Here is a 16,546-nt window from a genome sequence, read left to right on the forward strand (position 1 = left end):
TAAATCTTTAGTGTTGGATTTCGGCCTACTGTGAGGCAGTACTCTCCATGTATCACTGTATCAGCCCCTTCAAGTCAAGGCTCCTTGTGAGACACTACTGTGTCTGTACCATAATGAGTAAATCAAGGCACCTTATGGCTCTCCTCCCACCTCTGGGGGTGCGTCAAGGCCGCCTATATAACACTGTGCAGCGGTCAGTCAGGACCCGCTGTGTAGTCCTCCTTGTGATGCCTTCTCTACAGTGAGTCCGTGAGGACGCCTCGCGTAGCAGTTCGTGCGGTGGCGGCCCTGTCTGTCCCCATCTGCTGGTTGATGTTGAGGACGCAGATCAGAAGCAGGAAGACCACCACCAGGTCGTCCAGGAGCCCCAGCACCCCGCAGAAGGGCTCCGGGACGGCCTCCAGAGGGGAGGCGAGGGACATGACCGCCCCGAAACAGCACACCGCCACCCGTAAGAAGAAGAGCCACACCAGGCCGCTCATGTTTCCCATTCCGCGCAAGAGCAAGTGCAGGAACAGGGGCGTGTCGTACAGGTAATCTGCAACCTGATCCGGGAGGACAAAAGAGTGTCAGCTTCAGCGGTGAGAGAGCCTGTTCTGCTTTTGATGAGCCCTGTTGCTTCTCAGGAGCATTGCCGCCTTATTTGTGCTGCTTTCATAACCACATTGACAGGTACTACATTATCATGGGAGCAGAAGTCTACTCAAACCCAGTGTGAGCGCTGTACCTTGGGATGAGGTGTGACACTTACTCATTCAAATGCTAAAATGCCATTAAGTCAAGGTCTGCGATATGGAATGGAATTAAAGTACTGGAACAGATCTATAGTATGATAAGGCGGGGGATGAGTCATCAGTGAGCAACAGGAAAAGCTACAGTAGGACATAAAAGCTCCCTGTCTGTAATTAATGGTTTCATGTACAAGTGTCAGGCATTACAAAGGTAGTGTGCTCACCCGTCGAGGAGCTCCGGAGTAACGCTTATTGTAGTCTCGAATGTCCCCCATGACCCGCTTCTCCTCTCTGTCTGTCCTGCTCTCACTAAACAGATGGCACAGGACACTGACCTGAGATGCAGAGAGAGGAAAGAAACGCTTCAGACATCATCTCATCAGTAGTGTCGTTAGATTCGATCATTCAGGGCTATAGCCCCGAATATTTTAAGCCTAGCCCCGAATATTTTCGCCCTGAAAAAGGAGGTGTTTATAGCAAAACAACATACGGACTGTGTAAAAGAGTGCAACCTGACTTGCATCATCCGAAGGTGTGATAATATTTATTTATTATAAAGGTAGAAATAACCACCCCAACCTCCTGATGCCGATCTCCTTTCAAAAAAAAAAATACAAGTCTCAGGCAAACTTGACTTAGCCCCGGATCTTTTCAGTAGCTAGAAACACCCCTGCTCCTCATTCAGTAGCAATGCCATGATTGATGCCATCAACGATGTGTTAAATTTCATGAACTTCATTCAGGGTGGTGCTATTTGTGGTCTGTGACTGAGTATGTTAGCTAATGCCCTGGAATGGCTGTTGTCTCATTATTCAGTATGTCATAAGCAGTACTGCTGCTTACCTTTTGTCTACACAGTGGGCAGCTGATTGCTCCTAGCCAGGTACCATGTCTCCAGTAGGCTATAAGACAGGGAGCTGCAGAAACATCAAAATCAATATGAGCAATTTATTCATATTAACTATCAATATTAACTATTGCTTACTGCACATAAATTTATTTATTTATGTACACATTTTTTTAATAATCTGAGACATTTTTTAATTAAATTAAAATAAAAACAGAAATATCTCAAGGCCCAAGCTGTTGCCTGTTCAGCTACTGCAGCATGACAGTAATACTGGACAGCCCTTCCACAGCATTTCTGGCTTCAACTTTCTTTTGGTTTAAATGTTGTATCTACATGTTATATGAAAGCCTTTGGTGAAAATATTTGTGGATCAAACTCATTGAAATGTTTGCCTCAGAGATAATATTGAGGTATTAATTATTAAGGCTAGGCTGTGTAACTCTCCCCTGACCTGATCTGCCCTCACTAAAATCACACCAATATTTATTCTCAATCTCCACACAGTGAGCTAGAGATTCCGCCTTGGCACCAGGGCTTTCACCAAAAAGCCCTATGTGACTCCAGACAGATGATCACAATGCAATCGCCGTCTGGCGAGAGTGCCACACGAAATCTCCCTGGCAGTGGTTACTTATTAAACCTGCAGTGTGGCTGTATCATGTGACTCGCATGGCAGAGCCAGTTCCCAACCTGCTTCTGTTATTATTGCTGATATCATTTGTTGCCAGTTCATGGCCACCTGATTATGGCAGTTTTTGTTTCCCAGAACAGAAACGGTAAAACATGCTTGCAAAGGGCAGTGACTGCAAGGGCTCCTTTGGCTTCCCTGTATATTACTTTAACATGTTTTATTAATAATCAGTCCTCTAACGTTAGCTGGAACCTTCTAATTAGATGTACTATTAATACTGTCACTGTTCCAGTACTGAAGAGAGGTGTCACTGACAGTGTCACACACATACGTCCCAGTCAGAAGACATACCGCAGAAGAGATGTCCACAATTAGTCTCCACAGGGAAAACAGCGGTCTGTAGACATACAGGGCAATGCCAGTCTCTGCGTCCACCAGACAGGCAGTGTTGAGGACAGTCCTGCATACCAAGAGGGAGGGAGATGTCTGGGGTTCAGAGAAGTTTAAAGTAGATGCATTGATGCATTTTAAATATGCTAATTAAAGAGTGAATAATCAGGTGCAATCATTTTGCTCCAGTGTTGACCTGTAGCACAAGTCCTACATAAAAGTAACAGTAAAACCTAAAATAATTGACTTCTAGGCTGAGTAATAAATATTAGGGAAAGAAATGATGATTTTGTGGTTGTATCTTTAAGAATGATTATCTCTGTTCATCTTAATCCTTAAGTGACAGCTGTTAGCCAACACAGTCATGTCACACCAGATGAGCTGAGTTTCCTGGTTGTCCTTATCTGGGGCAGAGTTTTGAAATTACCCTCAGACCCAAACAAGCCACAGGTCCATCAGTGTGATAAGTGTGTGATGGGGAGGAATGTGACCTTACCTTATTACAGCACACGTGAGGCTGGTGACCTCGCTCTGGTGTGTGCTCTGAGGTGGGAAAAGACTGACTTTGAACCCCCTTGTTCTCCAAAAACAGGGCAGACCTTTCAGAGAAAAAGATGAGGCTCATCTCAACATTGCCCAATCAACTTAGCAAATAGTGTCTCCCACATATATTTGAAACAAACTAAACTTGAATTCAAATAAGCGAAGGTGCTGGTAGCACAAAACTATAAAATACTCATATACATGTATGCATACTTTCAATGGGTGAGCTGATATGTTCATTGAAAATGTATCAAAAAGCAAAGTTTGCCACTGGTTTACAGCTAGGTGGTGAAAGAAAAGAAAGAGACCCACAGAAACAAAAACTTGCATGCTTGTTCTAAACAAGAAAAAAGCTACAAATTATCAGCAGTATATTTTTATTGATAGACAATTATGCCGAAGAGGTAAAGTTTTACAACCTTTTAATCAGAGCGTGTTTTCTGTTTGTGTGAAGTGCATAAAACACAATATTATATCTGAGACATCATTAAATGATTTTGCTTCAAGATAAAGCTACTAATAATTTTCGCCTTTGATGTATAATACAAAACAGTGTACCACAACAAAGACAAATAGAAGTAAATAGGTAAATAGAAGAAGGTATAGAATAACAAGACTTAACATGCTACAGAATGATTTGTAATAAACAGAGGATTTTTTATCAGTGATAGATTTACCACAATGAATCTTGCTGTAGTCATATAGGAGCAGCAAGGGCTCTTCTGTATTTCCACATTTCATTTTGTATAGTATTACCTAGCACGTATGCCATTTTACTCCAGTTACCTTGTCTCATAGACCAGATGGTACAATGTAAACACGGAAGTACGTTCTGTAAGAAACACCTGCTCAAATGTTACCCTGACAGAAACATTGTGAAAGAAGCTTTCAAAAGTATTTACTGAACTGTATGTACTCTATGTGAAACAATAATCCTACACATATTCAAAACAACCTTATGTTGATGTCTTATAACAAACTAGCTTGTGTTAGACTTTCTGTATATTTATTATTACATATGGCACAACGCAAATGAATGGAGTTTGGCATCCACAAGGGATATGTCTGGTACTGATATACATTATTCAGAAAGCGCCAACTGATATACTGGAACAGTACATTTTAAATGGCTGTTACCATTTTTTATGTCTGTTAACCAGAGGAGAAACTGAAAAGAGTGATTTCTAATTTTGTTGTAAAACAAACTATGCTTTTTGCTTAATGTTTATCTTTCTAATTATGTGGTTCAAATTATTCTGCCTATCTGCATGGCTGCAAAGGTTTATTTCATAACATTATATGTAAAAATAAATATACTGTGACAGAGCATGAAATTGATGAAACAAGCACGAAAGCAATATGTTCATGAAAAAACATATTACTACAGATCAAATACATCTAAATTTCAAATGTATGAAGTGTACTGACATGATTGTATTTGGCACTACCATAACGGATATTGTGTGGAATGCTTACCTTGAGTATGAGCTGTTGCCGGTATACATGGCTTCAGAAGGCAGGACAATGGAGTCTGTTTCGCTTCAGTCCTCAGTGAGAAGTGCTACATGACAGCATCAGTGCACACGGTAAATTTGACAGGCCAGTTAATCATCAACCAGAGCTTTCAGTCTCGCCAGGAGGTTCCTTACTCAAGCTGGGAACTAAGAACAAAGCCTACAGAACATAAACTACAAGCCCCATCATCTATTTGGGAAATTGCAGCAAAATAAGGTGTAAATATAATAATATTAATGTCTTTGTTTGCTAATTGCTAAATGCAGGAAACTACCTAGCCACTCCCATTTCATGGTCTGAAGCATTCTATTTTGATCATGTGACAGCGTACAAGGTCAAAGATTGAAAACGCTGCCTACCTTTTTTTTTAAAAGTAGGTTAGACCAAGGATATCAAGGCAACCTCAACAATCATTTACCGTAAGTGTACAGAATTTAATGCTCTGCCCCACATATGTCAAGATGGAAAAGTTCCCCCTCCCCAACATATACTGGTTAATGCACGTTTTATTCCTTGTGTGCAAGGTATATATTTAAGAGAGTCTTAAAGAGCTGTGGCTTGTCTTTGTCAACATGTATGTATCTCAAATGTTAAGTCTTGATTTTCGCTTATTTCATTTAGCAGGTATAATAAAACAATAAAGGTTTAAAAACATGAATGATTTTGCTGTCAAATTTTACAGTAAGTGAAGTTTTGCCTGTGTGGGTTCATTCCAATATCATCTTCAGAAATACAGAGGTGAACAGCATGAGGTGTTGAGTTTTCACCCTCATTCACCAAGCAACACATGGCTGTAATGACAGCATGTGTGCCAATGTACACATATGACAAATGTGCTGTTTATCTCAGAATAAGAAATACATTCAATGGCAAATTGTTAACAATATGTCAATTATCTATCAACTATAGTTCATATGATTTGTGAACACCACATTCTAACCACCAGTGTTTTCAAAATGTTTCTGATATGTTGCTTTTAACATAAAAACAGCATAACTCACTACTGCTGATGACGTGGTCATTACTGTTCCAGAAATTATTAAAAATAATTATAAATTTTGCCACACAAAAGACTTCATCTATTAAAATTGGATGCTCTCAACACCAACTTTATCAATGTCTCGTTCAGGTGAGACACGTAATGTTAACTGTCCTGTCACAATGCCCACCCCACTGGCATCTTAGTTTTATGCCAAAATATTCCTGCAAATATTTATCTTACATGTCAGCCAAAGCTACAAGGTCAAATGGACTAAAAATAGCATTGCATCGATCTCTCCAGGCCTTGAAATTTCAGTGGTGGGAGGTGAGAGGTGAATAAACTCTTGATTCTGATTTAATGAACCAAGGCAAGAAGATACCTTTATCAGACAGATGAAACGTGGCTTTAATCCAATGACATTACATGTAAGGATTACTTTAATTTGTTTGCGCCACATTTGCAAATATACTGTGGTTGCCCTGGTTAGGCAAACAGATTTCTTTTTTTGGAGACTTTCAAACCATTTCCTTTTTGTTCAAACAAAAAAATGACAAGTCAGCCATGAAACAGCACTTTAAGATCTCACTCAGAATTTGAGGAAATGGACATTTCTACAGAAAAAAAAACATAATACAACACATACAAACAAGGAAAAAAAGAACAAAGAAAGACAAATTAACTGTCTCTGCAAAAAATGACAGCGTGGTGCGCCAATAATAACCTGGTCTTAAATACAAAAAAGACCAAGGAAATTATCGTGGATTTTAGGACTACCAAGAAGACCACACACAGTCCTGTCCACATCAACACAGAGGCTGTGGAGAGAGTCCCCAGCTACAGATTCGTGGGAGTCACCATCACAGCAGACCTCTCCTGGGCTGACAACACCTCAGCAGTGGTGGGTAAGGCACAACAACGCCTTTATTTTCTGAGGAGGCTAAGGAGAGCCAACCTCCCCCAAAAGCTGCTTGTCAACTTTTACAGATGCACCACAGAGAGCATCCTAACAAACTGCATGACAGCCTGGTACAGCAGCTGCACCAAAGCTGATAAAAAAGCCCTCCAGCATGTTGTGAAAACAGCACAGGACATTGTTGGCATAGAGCTGCCATCAGTTGAACATCTTCACAGCACTCGCTGTGTGAGGAGGGCTAAGAACATCATAAAAGACATTACACACCCTGGACACCATTTGTTTAAGCTCCTCCCATCAGGCAGGCGCTTCAAAACAATCCGCACACACACAAATAGACCGAAAAACAGTTTCATCTGACAGGCACAGTCTGACAAGACTGATGTACTGCTATCATTGGAGTACGTGCAATATTTACCTACATGTCATTTCAAACCACTAATTATGTGCAGTGTTTCTGCATCAACCATACATATCATTCGACACTCCAATACACCATCACTCCATATCTGTCACACCACACCTTTACTGCACCTTTGCTGCTGGCACCTCTGCACCCTCGTTAGTTGTATTTTATCGTTAATTGTATTTTATATGTTATATTGTTTATATTTCAAACTTATATTGTTTAGATTCTGTACTTTTTTATTGATGATATTTTATATTGCTTATTTTTTTTGTAAATATGTGTGAAGATTTAAATATAAATGCACCGCTAGAGGTTGATACAATTGTAATTTTGTTGTGCTTGCACAATGACAATAAAGTTGTTGAATCTTCTTCTTGAACTTTTCAGAAACCTATGAGTTCCTGATGATTGTACCATTCACGTGACCTCCCTGCTAATCTTATCTCTTTTATTTACGACATACCTATAATAAAATATTTTTGAAAAAGAAAATCCAACCAGTAATCCACATGCTTGGAAGCTAACATGTCATAAATAATTTTCCACAAAAGAGGACTTCAATATAGGCCCTAACACTATAAAATGTAGAGAACTGCAACAATATACCAGATTACATTTTTATAAATGTCTATCCTCTGTGTATTCAGTACTGCAATTAGTTAAATTCATAAGATTGTGGATGTCTACCCCAGCTATATCATATTGACAATTGTCTGATTTACAAATATCATTACGCCTGATGATATCCGCCAACTGAGGCATTCTTTGACATACAGTCCTGTTCTACAGTACCTTAAGTATCAAATTCAAGTTTATTTTTCATGTTTATTTGTTATTTCCTATTAGTATTTTTATTTTCCATTCCAGCTAAATTTGCAGGCACAAATTGTCTTGATTGTGCATATCCCTGCTTTCTACTATGCTTGTAGTTACACCAGTCTTTGTATATATTTAACACAATAGTCATTGCATATATTTGCAGCATTTCAGACTTTCCCCCTAAGGTCACAAGCCCTCATTCTGAGAAAAGAAATGGCCTCCAATGTTAAGGACTGTTTCAATGTGTGATGAACAAAGTGAAGTAGCTCAAAATCAGTGCTGAAATGAACCTTTGATTAAAGTAAACATACTTCACTTTAAGTAAGGGAGCATAGAAATTACACCTCTGAAACAACCACCAACATCCCACAAATGATTAGGTTTCACTAATTCGCCCACCACCCAAGGACAGAGAATAATGACAAAAAAGTGAAAATAAAAACCTGTCAACATGAATTAAATTTTACTTAAATTATCAAATTATAATTCTTGTTCATACCGTAGGTTAGACATGCATTCCAGACATATGCATTGTCTTGTCTTTACATAGTCTTTTCAAACTGAAATCAAATCAATAATTTCAATCACATCTGATGCCTGCTGTGTATGTGCGAGTTTGCAAGACAATTTCTGTCAAAGAAAACAGGGACAGCTCTTATATATAACTTCAAATACAAAGGTTTCACAGATGGTGGGTATATGCAATGCTCCGCCAGCCTTATGTTTTTGTGACACAGGGAGGTTACAGCAGAAGTTTATACTTTTCAAAGGACTGCTATCACATAGAGGACATTTTTGCATACAACACAGTGAAAACTACACCTTAACCAATTCTAATTCATAAATACGATTTGTTAACCAAATGCCCCCAAGAAGGTATTTTCAGAATTTTTTCTGACATATTTTGCTATGACCATCATCCTGGTTCAAAAGTCATGCTGGTTGGCTAAGGTGGACAATCTAATATTACAGGAAGCCTACATCGATTGAGCGATCTGATTGGCTTCTACGCCCTCACAGAGCTGTCAATCTATAAATCCTTACCCTGATTGGGCGCTCGGCATCACTGAAGTCAAGCAACCATTGGCTTTTTATTTCTCGGTATTCTACTCTTTATCCAATCTTTCCCCCAATTCGTTTTAGCGGAGTACACCAAAGCATGAACGGCGGGTATTCAGGCACATAATACGCCATTTTTACTCCGGAGTATCAATAGTTGTGTGTATCTTACGCATTTTGCTTAGAAAAATACATCCCAGGTGAGGTCAGATGCAGTGGATAGGGGAAGCGCATTGTGACAGGTAAACGGAAATTTCAAAACAATTTATCAAGAAGAAATGGATTTGAACAAAACAGTCTTATGCGAAAGCCTTATAATCTGGGTAAGTATTAGCTCTTATGTTTTAAGAGCGACTAGCTGACAGAGTGTGGTGTTTTCTCTATAATGTCATGATTCCTTTTTTCGCCTGCAATGTGATCTTTTGACGATGACGGTTTAGTTGGCTAGCTAGCTACCTGTCGGAGGTAACGATGCGCACCGGCTTATTCACCCTTTCATCCTCGTCAAAACACACAGGGAATGTGCCCACTACATAAACAGTGAGCGTACTTGCGGTCTTTCAATCATCATTTGCTGTGAATTGCTTCACAAGGTTATGTTGGCTACCCACATGAACATAGCTAAATTCTAGTTGTAGCTGCTTGTCGCTAGTCAGCCAGCCACATGAGCCCTCGTACCTGGCTATCAAACATTAACTTAGCTAATTATTACCGATATCGTAAAACGTAGTTAGCTGGGTAGCCATACAGTCTAGACCAAGACCACCAGCACCAACAAAAACACATTTCGTTTTGTGTTTATCCGAATTAGCTACCTCGTTAATCTCGTTAACAAGCAGATATTTGTGGAACGCTCGCCCTTCGATCCCGATCCCGACGTTGTTATGCAATCAAATCACAATAACATCGGTTGGTATCTAGTCTGCCTTGCCGAGAAAAGTTTTAATTATGATGATACACTAATATGCCTGCACCACGAATTATTAATAAATGTAGAATGAAAAACTACTAGTTAGGCAGTCACCCAAATGGACAGCCTGTCAACATTCATTAAGTAAAATGCATCTTCCTTTTGTACTGGCTAATTAATGTCTTAGCCATGTAGTCTTTCTTGTTAACTAGTTTTCCACAGTGTTTATACATGAGCCGTGTTGATACCAACATGTCCAACCAGTGGAGCCTGCAGCCAGACCCTTCTCGTTGATACTCCGATTCCTGGCTAGTCAGAGCATAACCAAATTGCATCACCTGCATACCTAACTTACTGTTATTAGTCTACGTGCGCTAGTTACGCTAGTTTGCGTACTTTGTTTTTGTTCTAACATTGATTACGTTACCATCGTTTTTCGAAGCGTGGATGCTGTTAGATTCTTTATTTTAACTTGGGGCTGTATGAAGTAAAAGATCGGCCGGTTTACCACCGCTAGATTTGCTCCGAGATCAATATTTTCTCCTGCACCTTGTTGGTCGTGCAGCTGATGGTAGGATTTTGCTTACACTGGACCTGCACATTGAATAATTAACATCTTTCCCTGTTCTCTTGGTGCTCATATTACAGTGTATGCCCTTGTTTGAGCTCTTGGCATGGATTACTCTTTGTGAGGAATTAAAGTATAGTGACTGCAATCCTTTAAACCACTTTCACCCAGTATATCCATAGGCTGTTCAAAAACTGAATTTGGTTGCCAGTAGATTAATTGAATTGACGTGTATGTTTGTTCGCACTTGTTCTGTAACAGAACAGGCAAGAAGCTTGTCTTAACATTTCTGACCAGGAGCCAAATAATGTGTGTTGCCCTGAAACAGTTGGACGAGAATTCACACCATGGAAAGTCAGGACACATGCAATTAGCTACATTTCAGCCTGATCCTGCAAGTAAAGAATTCAGTAGTAGTATAGAATTTGTATTCCTTCCAATAAATTACAAAACATAATCTTGTAAATCACTGAGGAATTTCAAATCCAGCATAACTGCGTTTTATAACAGATTAGCTTTGTTCTATTTTTTGAGTTATTACTGAATCACTACCCTTTTAAGTGGATTCAGGTAAACTTTGTTTTTTCACATGAGAGTCATTATTGTTGTGTTTTATTTTCCAGTGGAAATTATCTCCAGTCATTTATTTCTGGTTTAAGATTGTTTGGCTCTGGTTATATTCTGTACTAACACTTCATGCATTTCATAAGTTGCAGACCTTCAACACTCCTACACCATGTAAGACTGCACAGGACCTGACTAATGGAGTGGCCATGTCACAGGCTCTCCATCAAATGTGAGTCTGTCTTCCAGCCTTTTTGTAGAGGAGCTCATCCAGTATCAAATTTGTGTGATAATATATCTTAATTTATGTATAACAAATTCACAGTATGAATATTTTCTGTCGCCTGTGGGATTACTGTGTGTCTGGCACCCTCCTGTGTCTGAGCTGAGAGGTTTTTGTGTGTATTGTCTGTACAGTACAGTCTCAGTGTTGATTGTTGTGTTTGAATGGCAGAGACCCCGCATGGTTCAGTGAGAGCTGGCTGAGTCGCATTAAAGATGTGGGCGACAACTGGAGGCTAAAGGTATCTCCCCAGAACTTCTCTAAGGCTTCTTCTCATTTATCTTTGAGTTGCAGTACAGGTCCCTCACAGTATTTTTCCATTTTCATCCACAGTTCTTTGTGCATCGAACGCACTGCACGAATCTGCATTGAGTTTCATATCACCTGGGCAGGTTTTAATGAAACACCTGAACCCGAACCCGTTTGAACAAGGTCTTTTGTGTTCTCTGTATGGCTTCACAGAAGGAGCTTATTTTGACTGAATAAGGGTTTCAAGACAACAAAAGATGTCCTGCGTTCAGGAAAGCTGTAAATCTTTACGGAGAGTCAAACTTCAGATTAGTTTGTCATCAGTGTAATTTGTTATCAATTTACCTTTATTCACTCAGATGAACAACCTCAAAAAGGTGCTTCAGATGATAGTGGATTACTACAATGAGGTAAGCTGTATTTTCCTCCTACTAAGTAATATCATTCACTTTTCTTGTCACAATCTGGAGACCTCTCTGCTATCATAATATTCAAATGCAGTGCTGTAGTCTGTTCTCTATCTGATATAACTAATTAGAATTCCATGATTGTTGCATAACTGTCATGCAGAGAATATGAATTGCCACCTGATTAAAATATGTCAATGCTGTCAGGTTCTAGCACAGCAGATTTCTGATTTCCCGCTCCCGGATCTGGTCCAAGTTGCTGAACACTCTGACCCTGTGGAGCTGGGACGTCTCCTGCAGCTGATTTTGGGTTGTGCTGTCAAATGTGAAAGGAAACAAGGTAGTGGCCCGTTCAGGGTGCAGTCAGCTAGAAAGTTGTGAGAATATTTTCTATTGCAGTAGAGAATGAACTTTCTGATATCCCTTTTCACAGAGTACATTCAGATCATAATGACCCTGGAGGAGTCAGTACAGCACGTTGTGATGACTGCCATTCAAGAGGTGATTTTACTGCCAGTATTCTATCATGTATTAAAACACATATCTTCTTAGCTAACACATAGCGTCTTTCAGTCAGCATGATGTTTTGTCTGACAGTTGTCTTTCATTGGGTAGACCCATGAATCTCATGATTTAACTGGTTAGCTTTGCTTGTCTAAACTGAAGATTGCCATTCATGTGAAAAGACGTCCTGCCTGGGAAGGACGTATCTATCCTTTTATGATGGAATATCATGCATATAAGTTAGATATTAATATGTATACCCTACATAAGTACTTGCATTCATATCTAAGTAATTCACATATAGTATTAAACATTCTGACTTTGCTAATTGATTCATTACATTACCTGTGTGGATTGTTGTCATCTAAAATACAGTGTTTAAGAAAAAAAAAGATATGCTCACAGGGACTATGAGAACTCCTTTAAAATGCAAGCTTCACTCCCACTGAGTTTGTGCTGAACCTTCTGTCTGTTTTAGTTGATGAGCAAGGAAACAATGGCACATTTTGGAGCAGAGCCCCTTGGGGACGTTGAGCTACAGGTACCACTTTGAATCCTCTGTTGATGTGAAATAAACATGCCTAACATTTGGACAGTAGCGCATTAATGCACTAGAGGTGCACACATAACACACAACATATCGGAATTGACGCAGTATTTGAACCAGTCATAATGCCGTACGGGTGTTACCTATGGCATATCCTGTGGCTTGATGCATAATGTGCTTTTTTTAGCTGAAGAAGGCAATGGAGGATATAGCTGAGCTAATGGCACAGAAGGAAGAGCTAGCCCAGAGGTGCCAGGAGCTGGACATTCAGGTGAGTTCACTGTGGTGTGCTAGAGCAGATGCTTTAGGCAGCATTTGGAGTCCTCAGTCTTTTTGTATAACATGACTTAAGACACCCCTGCTTTGTTCAGCACTGTAGATTATGTAGTACTTTTTAACCTAGCTGTTAGATATTTAACCTCTGTTGTCTGCAACTTTATGCTGTTATTAACACACAATGAAAAATGGAGGCAATACAGCTTTTGTCATTACGTGCAGTGAACAAAATCTTTCATGATATTGATTTTGAAACATTGTTTGACGTGTTTGTTTCTTTTTTTTCTGTTGTTATTACTGATGAAATATTGATGCTTTGCTGGGACTGATTCTTGACAGATTGAGTTGTAAAAATCACAAAACTCAAATCCCCATGCCAAGATTGTTTGGAGAAGGTAAGATGATATTGCTGCATGGCTGTTAAGCCAGACTATTAATTACAATTCCTGCTGCAACTAACAAGCTAACAATTTCTGGGGGGATGTTTGCTGTGCTAAATCCCATTGAGCTAACTCCGGCTGTATTGTGTACGCAGGTACATCTTTTACATTTTATTTTACGCAGATACTGGTCACATTATTGTGAGTGCACCCTCCAAAGAGAGAATCTCGTCCATGTCATAAGTTTCATTTCTCTCTTCTTTACAAGAACTAGCAGAGAAATATTTGAATCTATGAATATAATAGTGTGATAGAACGCACTAGTTTTCTTTGCAGAACATGGAGAAAAATTCAGCAAATAGCCTGCATCCAGTAGCAAATGATCATTTATGCCTGTGTTTGACGTGTCCAGACACAGTAATAATGTGACCAAAAGTCTGCAGTAAGTGTTGACTACAGAGCGTCTGGTGAGTTGTTTGAAATGTCCAAACCAGGTGGAACTCCATCTGAGGGGTGGAGTATTGTTATTTTTTGTATTGCAACAGAAGTTCAGACATTTGTTCAAGAGGACCAGAAAAGAAATGAAAGTCAATCTGCCTTCTTTTCATTAAGAAGTGTGACTAACCAGTAATTCTGCCAGTCCACTTACATTAACAGTGAGCTAACATTCGTGTGCTGTTTAATTTTTCAGATTGGCAAGACTTTTGGTGCATTAGTTTATGCAATATTTTGGTTCAGTGCCAGTAAATAGAAGCAAGCTGTGACCAGTACTGCTTTGCACAAATTTACATAAAATGACAAAAGGCACATTACAATGTAGTATGAGTGAATACAGTTCATTATGGAATGTGCAGTCAGAGGTCATAAACAATTAAATTTTTCAGAATTTTAATGAAATGGTAACAGTTTTACAATAAATATATTATGTATACCTTATCATCAGTTTTGTAAACTTTTTTCAGGTACAGAATATTGTCCAGCCCAGAGACTATGTAAACATTTCACAGGATGGTTTGGGAGAATAATAAGAAGTGTGGACCTTTTTAGCAGATGGGTAATTAGTATGGGTACAGCGTCTTTGTTTTGTTATTTTATTTTACAGTGACATACTGTAGTAGCTATAGACCCAGTAAGCTTAATGGAAATGTCCACAGCAGATCATAAAAGCAGTTAACTGTGATGTGGCACAGCAGACCAGGAAGACTGTTTCTGTTCCCGATCTGTGATTAGTATGTGGTTTTTAGCTGAGATAAGGTGTAGGTTCAATATCCGTCATCCCCTACATTCAGGAGACAACTTGTGGTTGCCTTTTTCGTCGCAGCCGAGTGCATGAGCCCTGATTTTTTTTTTTTTTTTTTTTTTATTCTGGGGTTAGGTTACACAGGAGTGTGTTTGAGTCTGATTGGTCAAGAGACAGAGAGATGTGATTGGGCCGATGTCAATGGTACAGTGTGTTGGTGTTGGCGCCCTACTCTGATCGGCTGGGTGACTGAGGAACGTGCTGGTGCTGACATTATGTTGTGATTGGTCAGGTGACCGTGCTCCAGGAGGAGAGGAACAGCCTGCTGGCAGAGAATGATGTGTTGACTGACCGGGCTAACCAGCTGGACTCCTTTGACGACCCGACCACGCCCTCAGGGAAGAAGCATAGCCAACTGCAGCTCCAGCTCGAGCAGCTGCAGGAGGAGAATTTCAGGTCCCGCTTATGTTTAACAGTTTATCTTTAACCATTCAGTTACCACACAATGAGATAAATGATTTTACTGTATTAGCTGTAAGTTACAAATGAGCCAAGCTGTGGGTTAATAAAAAGGTTTTATTTGCTTGCACAGCACTGTTGGTTTAGGTTCATTTTATTTGTTTTCAAGTGAGAGTTTCAGTCTGGCTATTCTGTCGGGTGGTCTCTCTCTGTCTGACTGACTCTCTGCATGGTGTCCAGGCTGGAGGCTGCTAAAGATGACTACCGCATCCACTGTGAGGAGCTGGAGAAGCAGCTGATCGAAGTGCAGCACCGCAATGATGAGCTAACCAGCCTGGCTGAGGAGTCCCGCTCGCTTAAGGACGAGCTGGACATCCTGAGGTACACAGAGTGTCTGCATCCACGTATGTGTGTGCATATGCATGCAGACTTACAGTACCAGTCAAAAGTTTGGCCACACTGTTCTTTCTTTATTTTTACTTCTTTTTTTTCTCTTTTTAGAGTTGTAGAAAAGACATCAAAACTATGAAATAACATGAGTGGAATTAAGCAGTGACCAAAAAAGTGTTATAAACACATCAAAACTATCTTATTATTTACTTTTTATTTTATTTATATTTTCCAAAACAGCCAAAAAATATTTTTTTAAAATTGAATTTTTTTCCGGAAAGACATTCATACATAGGCAGCAACTTCACTATTTATATTTGTTTAAATAACAAATTACAAGCATTTAAGCGTAAGTTTTCAGTTCAAAAGGTCTTTGAATGCATGTTTCCCATTATCTTAATCAGATATGTCCTAACTTTTGACTTGTACTGTACCTGTAAGTATTTGTGCACAGCGATGTGTGCTAGCATATCAGTGGCACAAATATTCTGTGTGTGCCTGTGTAATTGTTGCCCGCCTACCTCTAAACCCCTCTGTGTGTCTGTGGGCAGGAGCTGTTCGGACCGGGCGGTCAAGCTGGAGGCCTCTGTGGAGACCTACCGGAAGAAACTGGAGGACCTGAGCGACCTACGGCGACAGGTCAAGATTCTGGAGGAGAAGAACATGACCTACATGCAAAACACCGTGAGCCTGGAGGAGGAGCTGCGCAAGGCCAACGCAGCCCGCACACAGCTGGAGACCTACAAGAGACAGGTGGGTAGCACCTAGCAGGGCAGCACAGAACCCTGCGTGTCTCTGCAGGCCGCAGTCACTCCCAGTCATAATTTCACTACTCTGATATTATTATTTGTAATTACCTTTCCATTAAATGCCAAGTTATGAACAGGTGAGTTACACTTTCTTGAATATTTTTAATGCTCTCCCCCA

At 39.9% G+C, this 16,546-nt stretch overlaps 2 protein-coding genes across 2 annotated transcripts in view; one reads left to right on the forward strand and one right to left on the reverse strand.

The window, feature by feature from the left end:
- Positions 1 to 236: 236 nt before the first annotated feature.
- si:dkey-183n20.15 (RING-HC_RNF170 domain-containing protein) lies at positions 237 to 4,650 on the reverse strand. Its single transcript, XM_036519748.1, has 6 exons — positions 4,622 to 4,650; positions 3,099 to 3,201; positions 2,564 to 2,672; positions 1,575 to 1,648; positions 956 to 1,066; positions 237 to 545 (listed from the first exon to the last, which is right to left on the reverse strand). The coding sequence occupies exons 1-6, from the start codon at positions 4,648 to 4,650 to the stop codon at positions 237 to 239; spliced, it is 735 nt and encodes a 244-aa protein (XP_036375641.1).
- Positions 4,651 to 8,942: 4,292 nt separating this feature from the next.
- Positions 8,943 to 16,546, forward strand: part of hook1 (hook microtubule-tethering protein 1) — a 14,836-nt gene continuing 7,232 nt past the window's right edge. Inside the window, exons 1-11 of the mRNA XM_036522180.1 lie at positions 8,943 to 9,165; positions 11,031 to 11,116; positions 11,339 to 11,408; positions 11,776 to 11,826; positions 12,031 to 12,163; positions 12,257 to 12,324; positions 12,806 to 12,868; positions 13,062 to 13,145; positions 15,063 to 15,226; positions 15,470 to 15,610; positions 16,171 to 16,372. Coding sequence (XP_036378073.1) covers positions 9,121 to 9,165; positions 11,031 to 11,116; positions 11,339 to 11,408; positions 11,776 to 11,826; positions 12,031 to 12,163; positions 12,257 to 12,324; positions 12,806 to 12,868; positions 13,062 to 13,145; positions 15,063 to 15,226; positions 15,470 to 15,610; positions 16,171 to 16,372 — 1,107 coding nt within the window. The 5' untranslated portion in view covers positions 8,943 to 9,120. The remainder of the gene's footprint in view (positions 9,166 to 11,030; positions 11,117 to 11,338; positions 11,409 to 11,775; positions 11,827 to 12,030; positions 12,164 to 12,256; positions 12,325 to 12,805; positions 12,869 to 13,061; positions 13,146 to 15,062; positions 15,227 to 15,469; positions 15,611 to 16,170; positions 16,373 to 16,546) is intronic.

The sequence above is a fragment of the Megalops cyprinoides genome, chromosome 2 (genome assembly GCF_013368585.1).
Source record: "Megalops cyprinoides isolate fMegCyp1 chromosome 2, fMegCyp1.pri, whole genome shotgun sequence".
NCBI lineage: Eukaryota > Metazoa > Chordata > Actinopteri > Elopiformes > Megalopidae > Megalops > Megalops cyprinoides.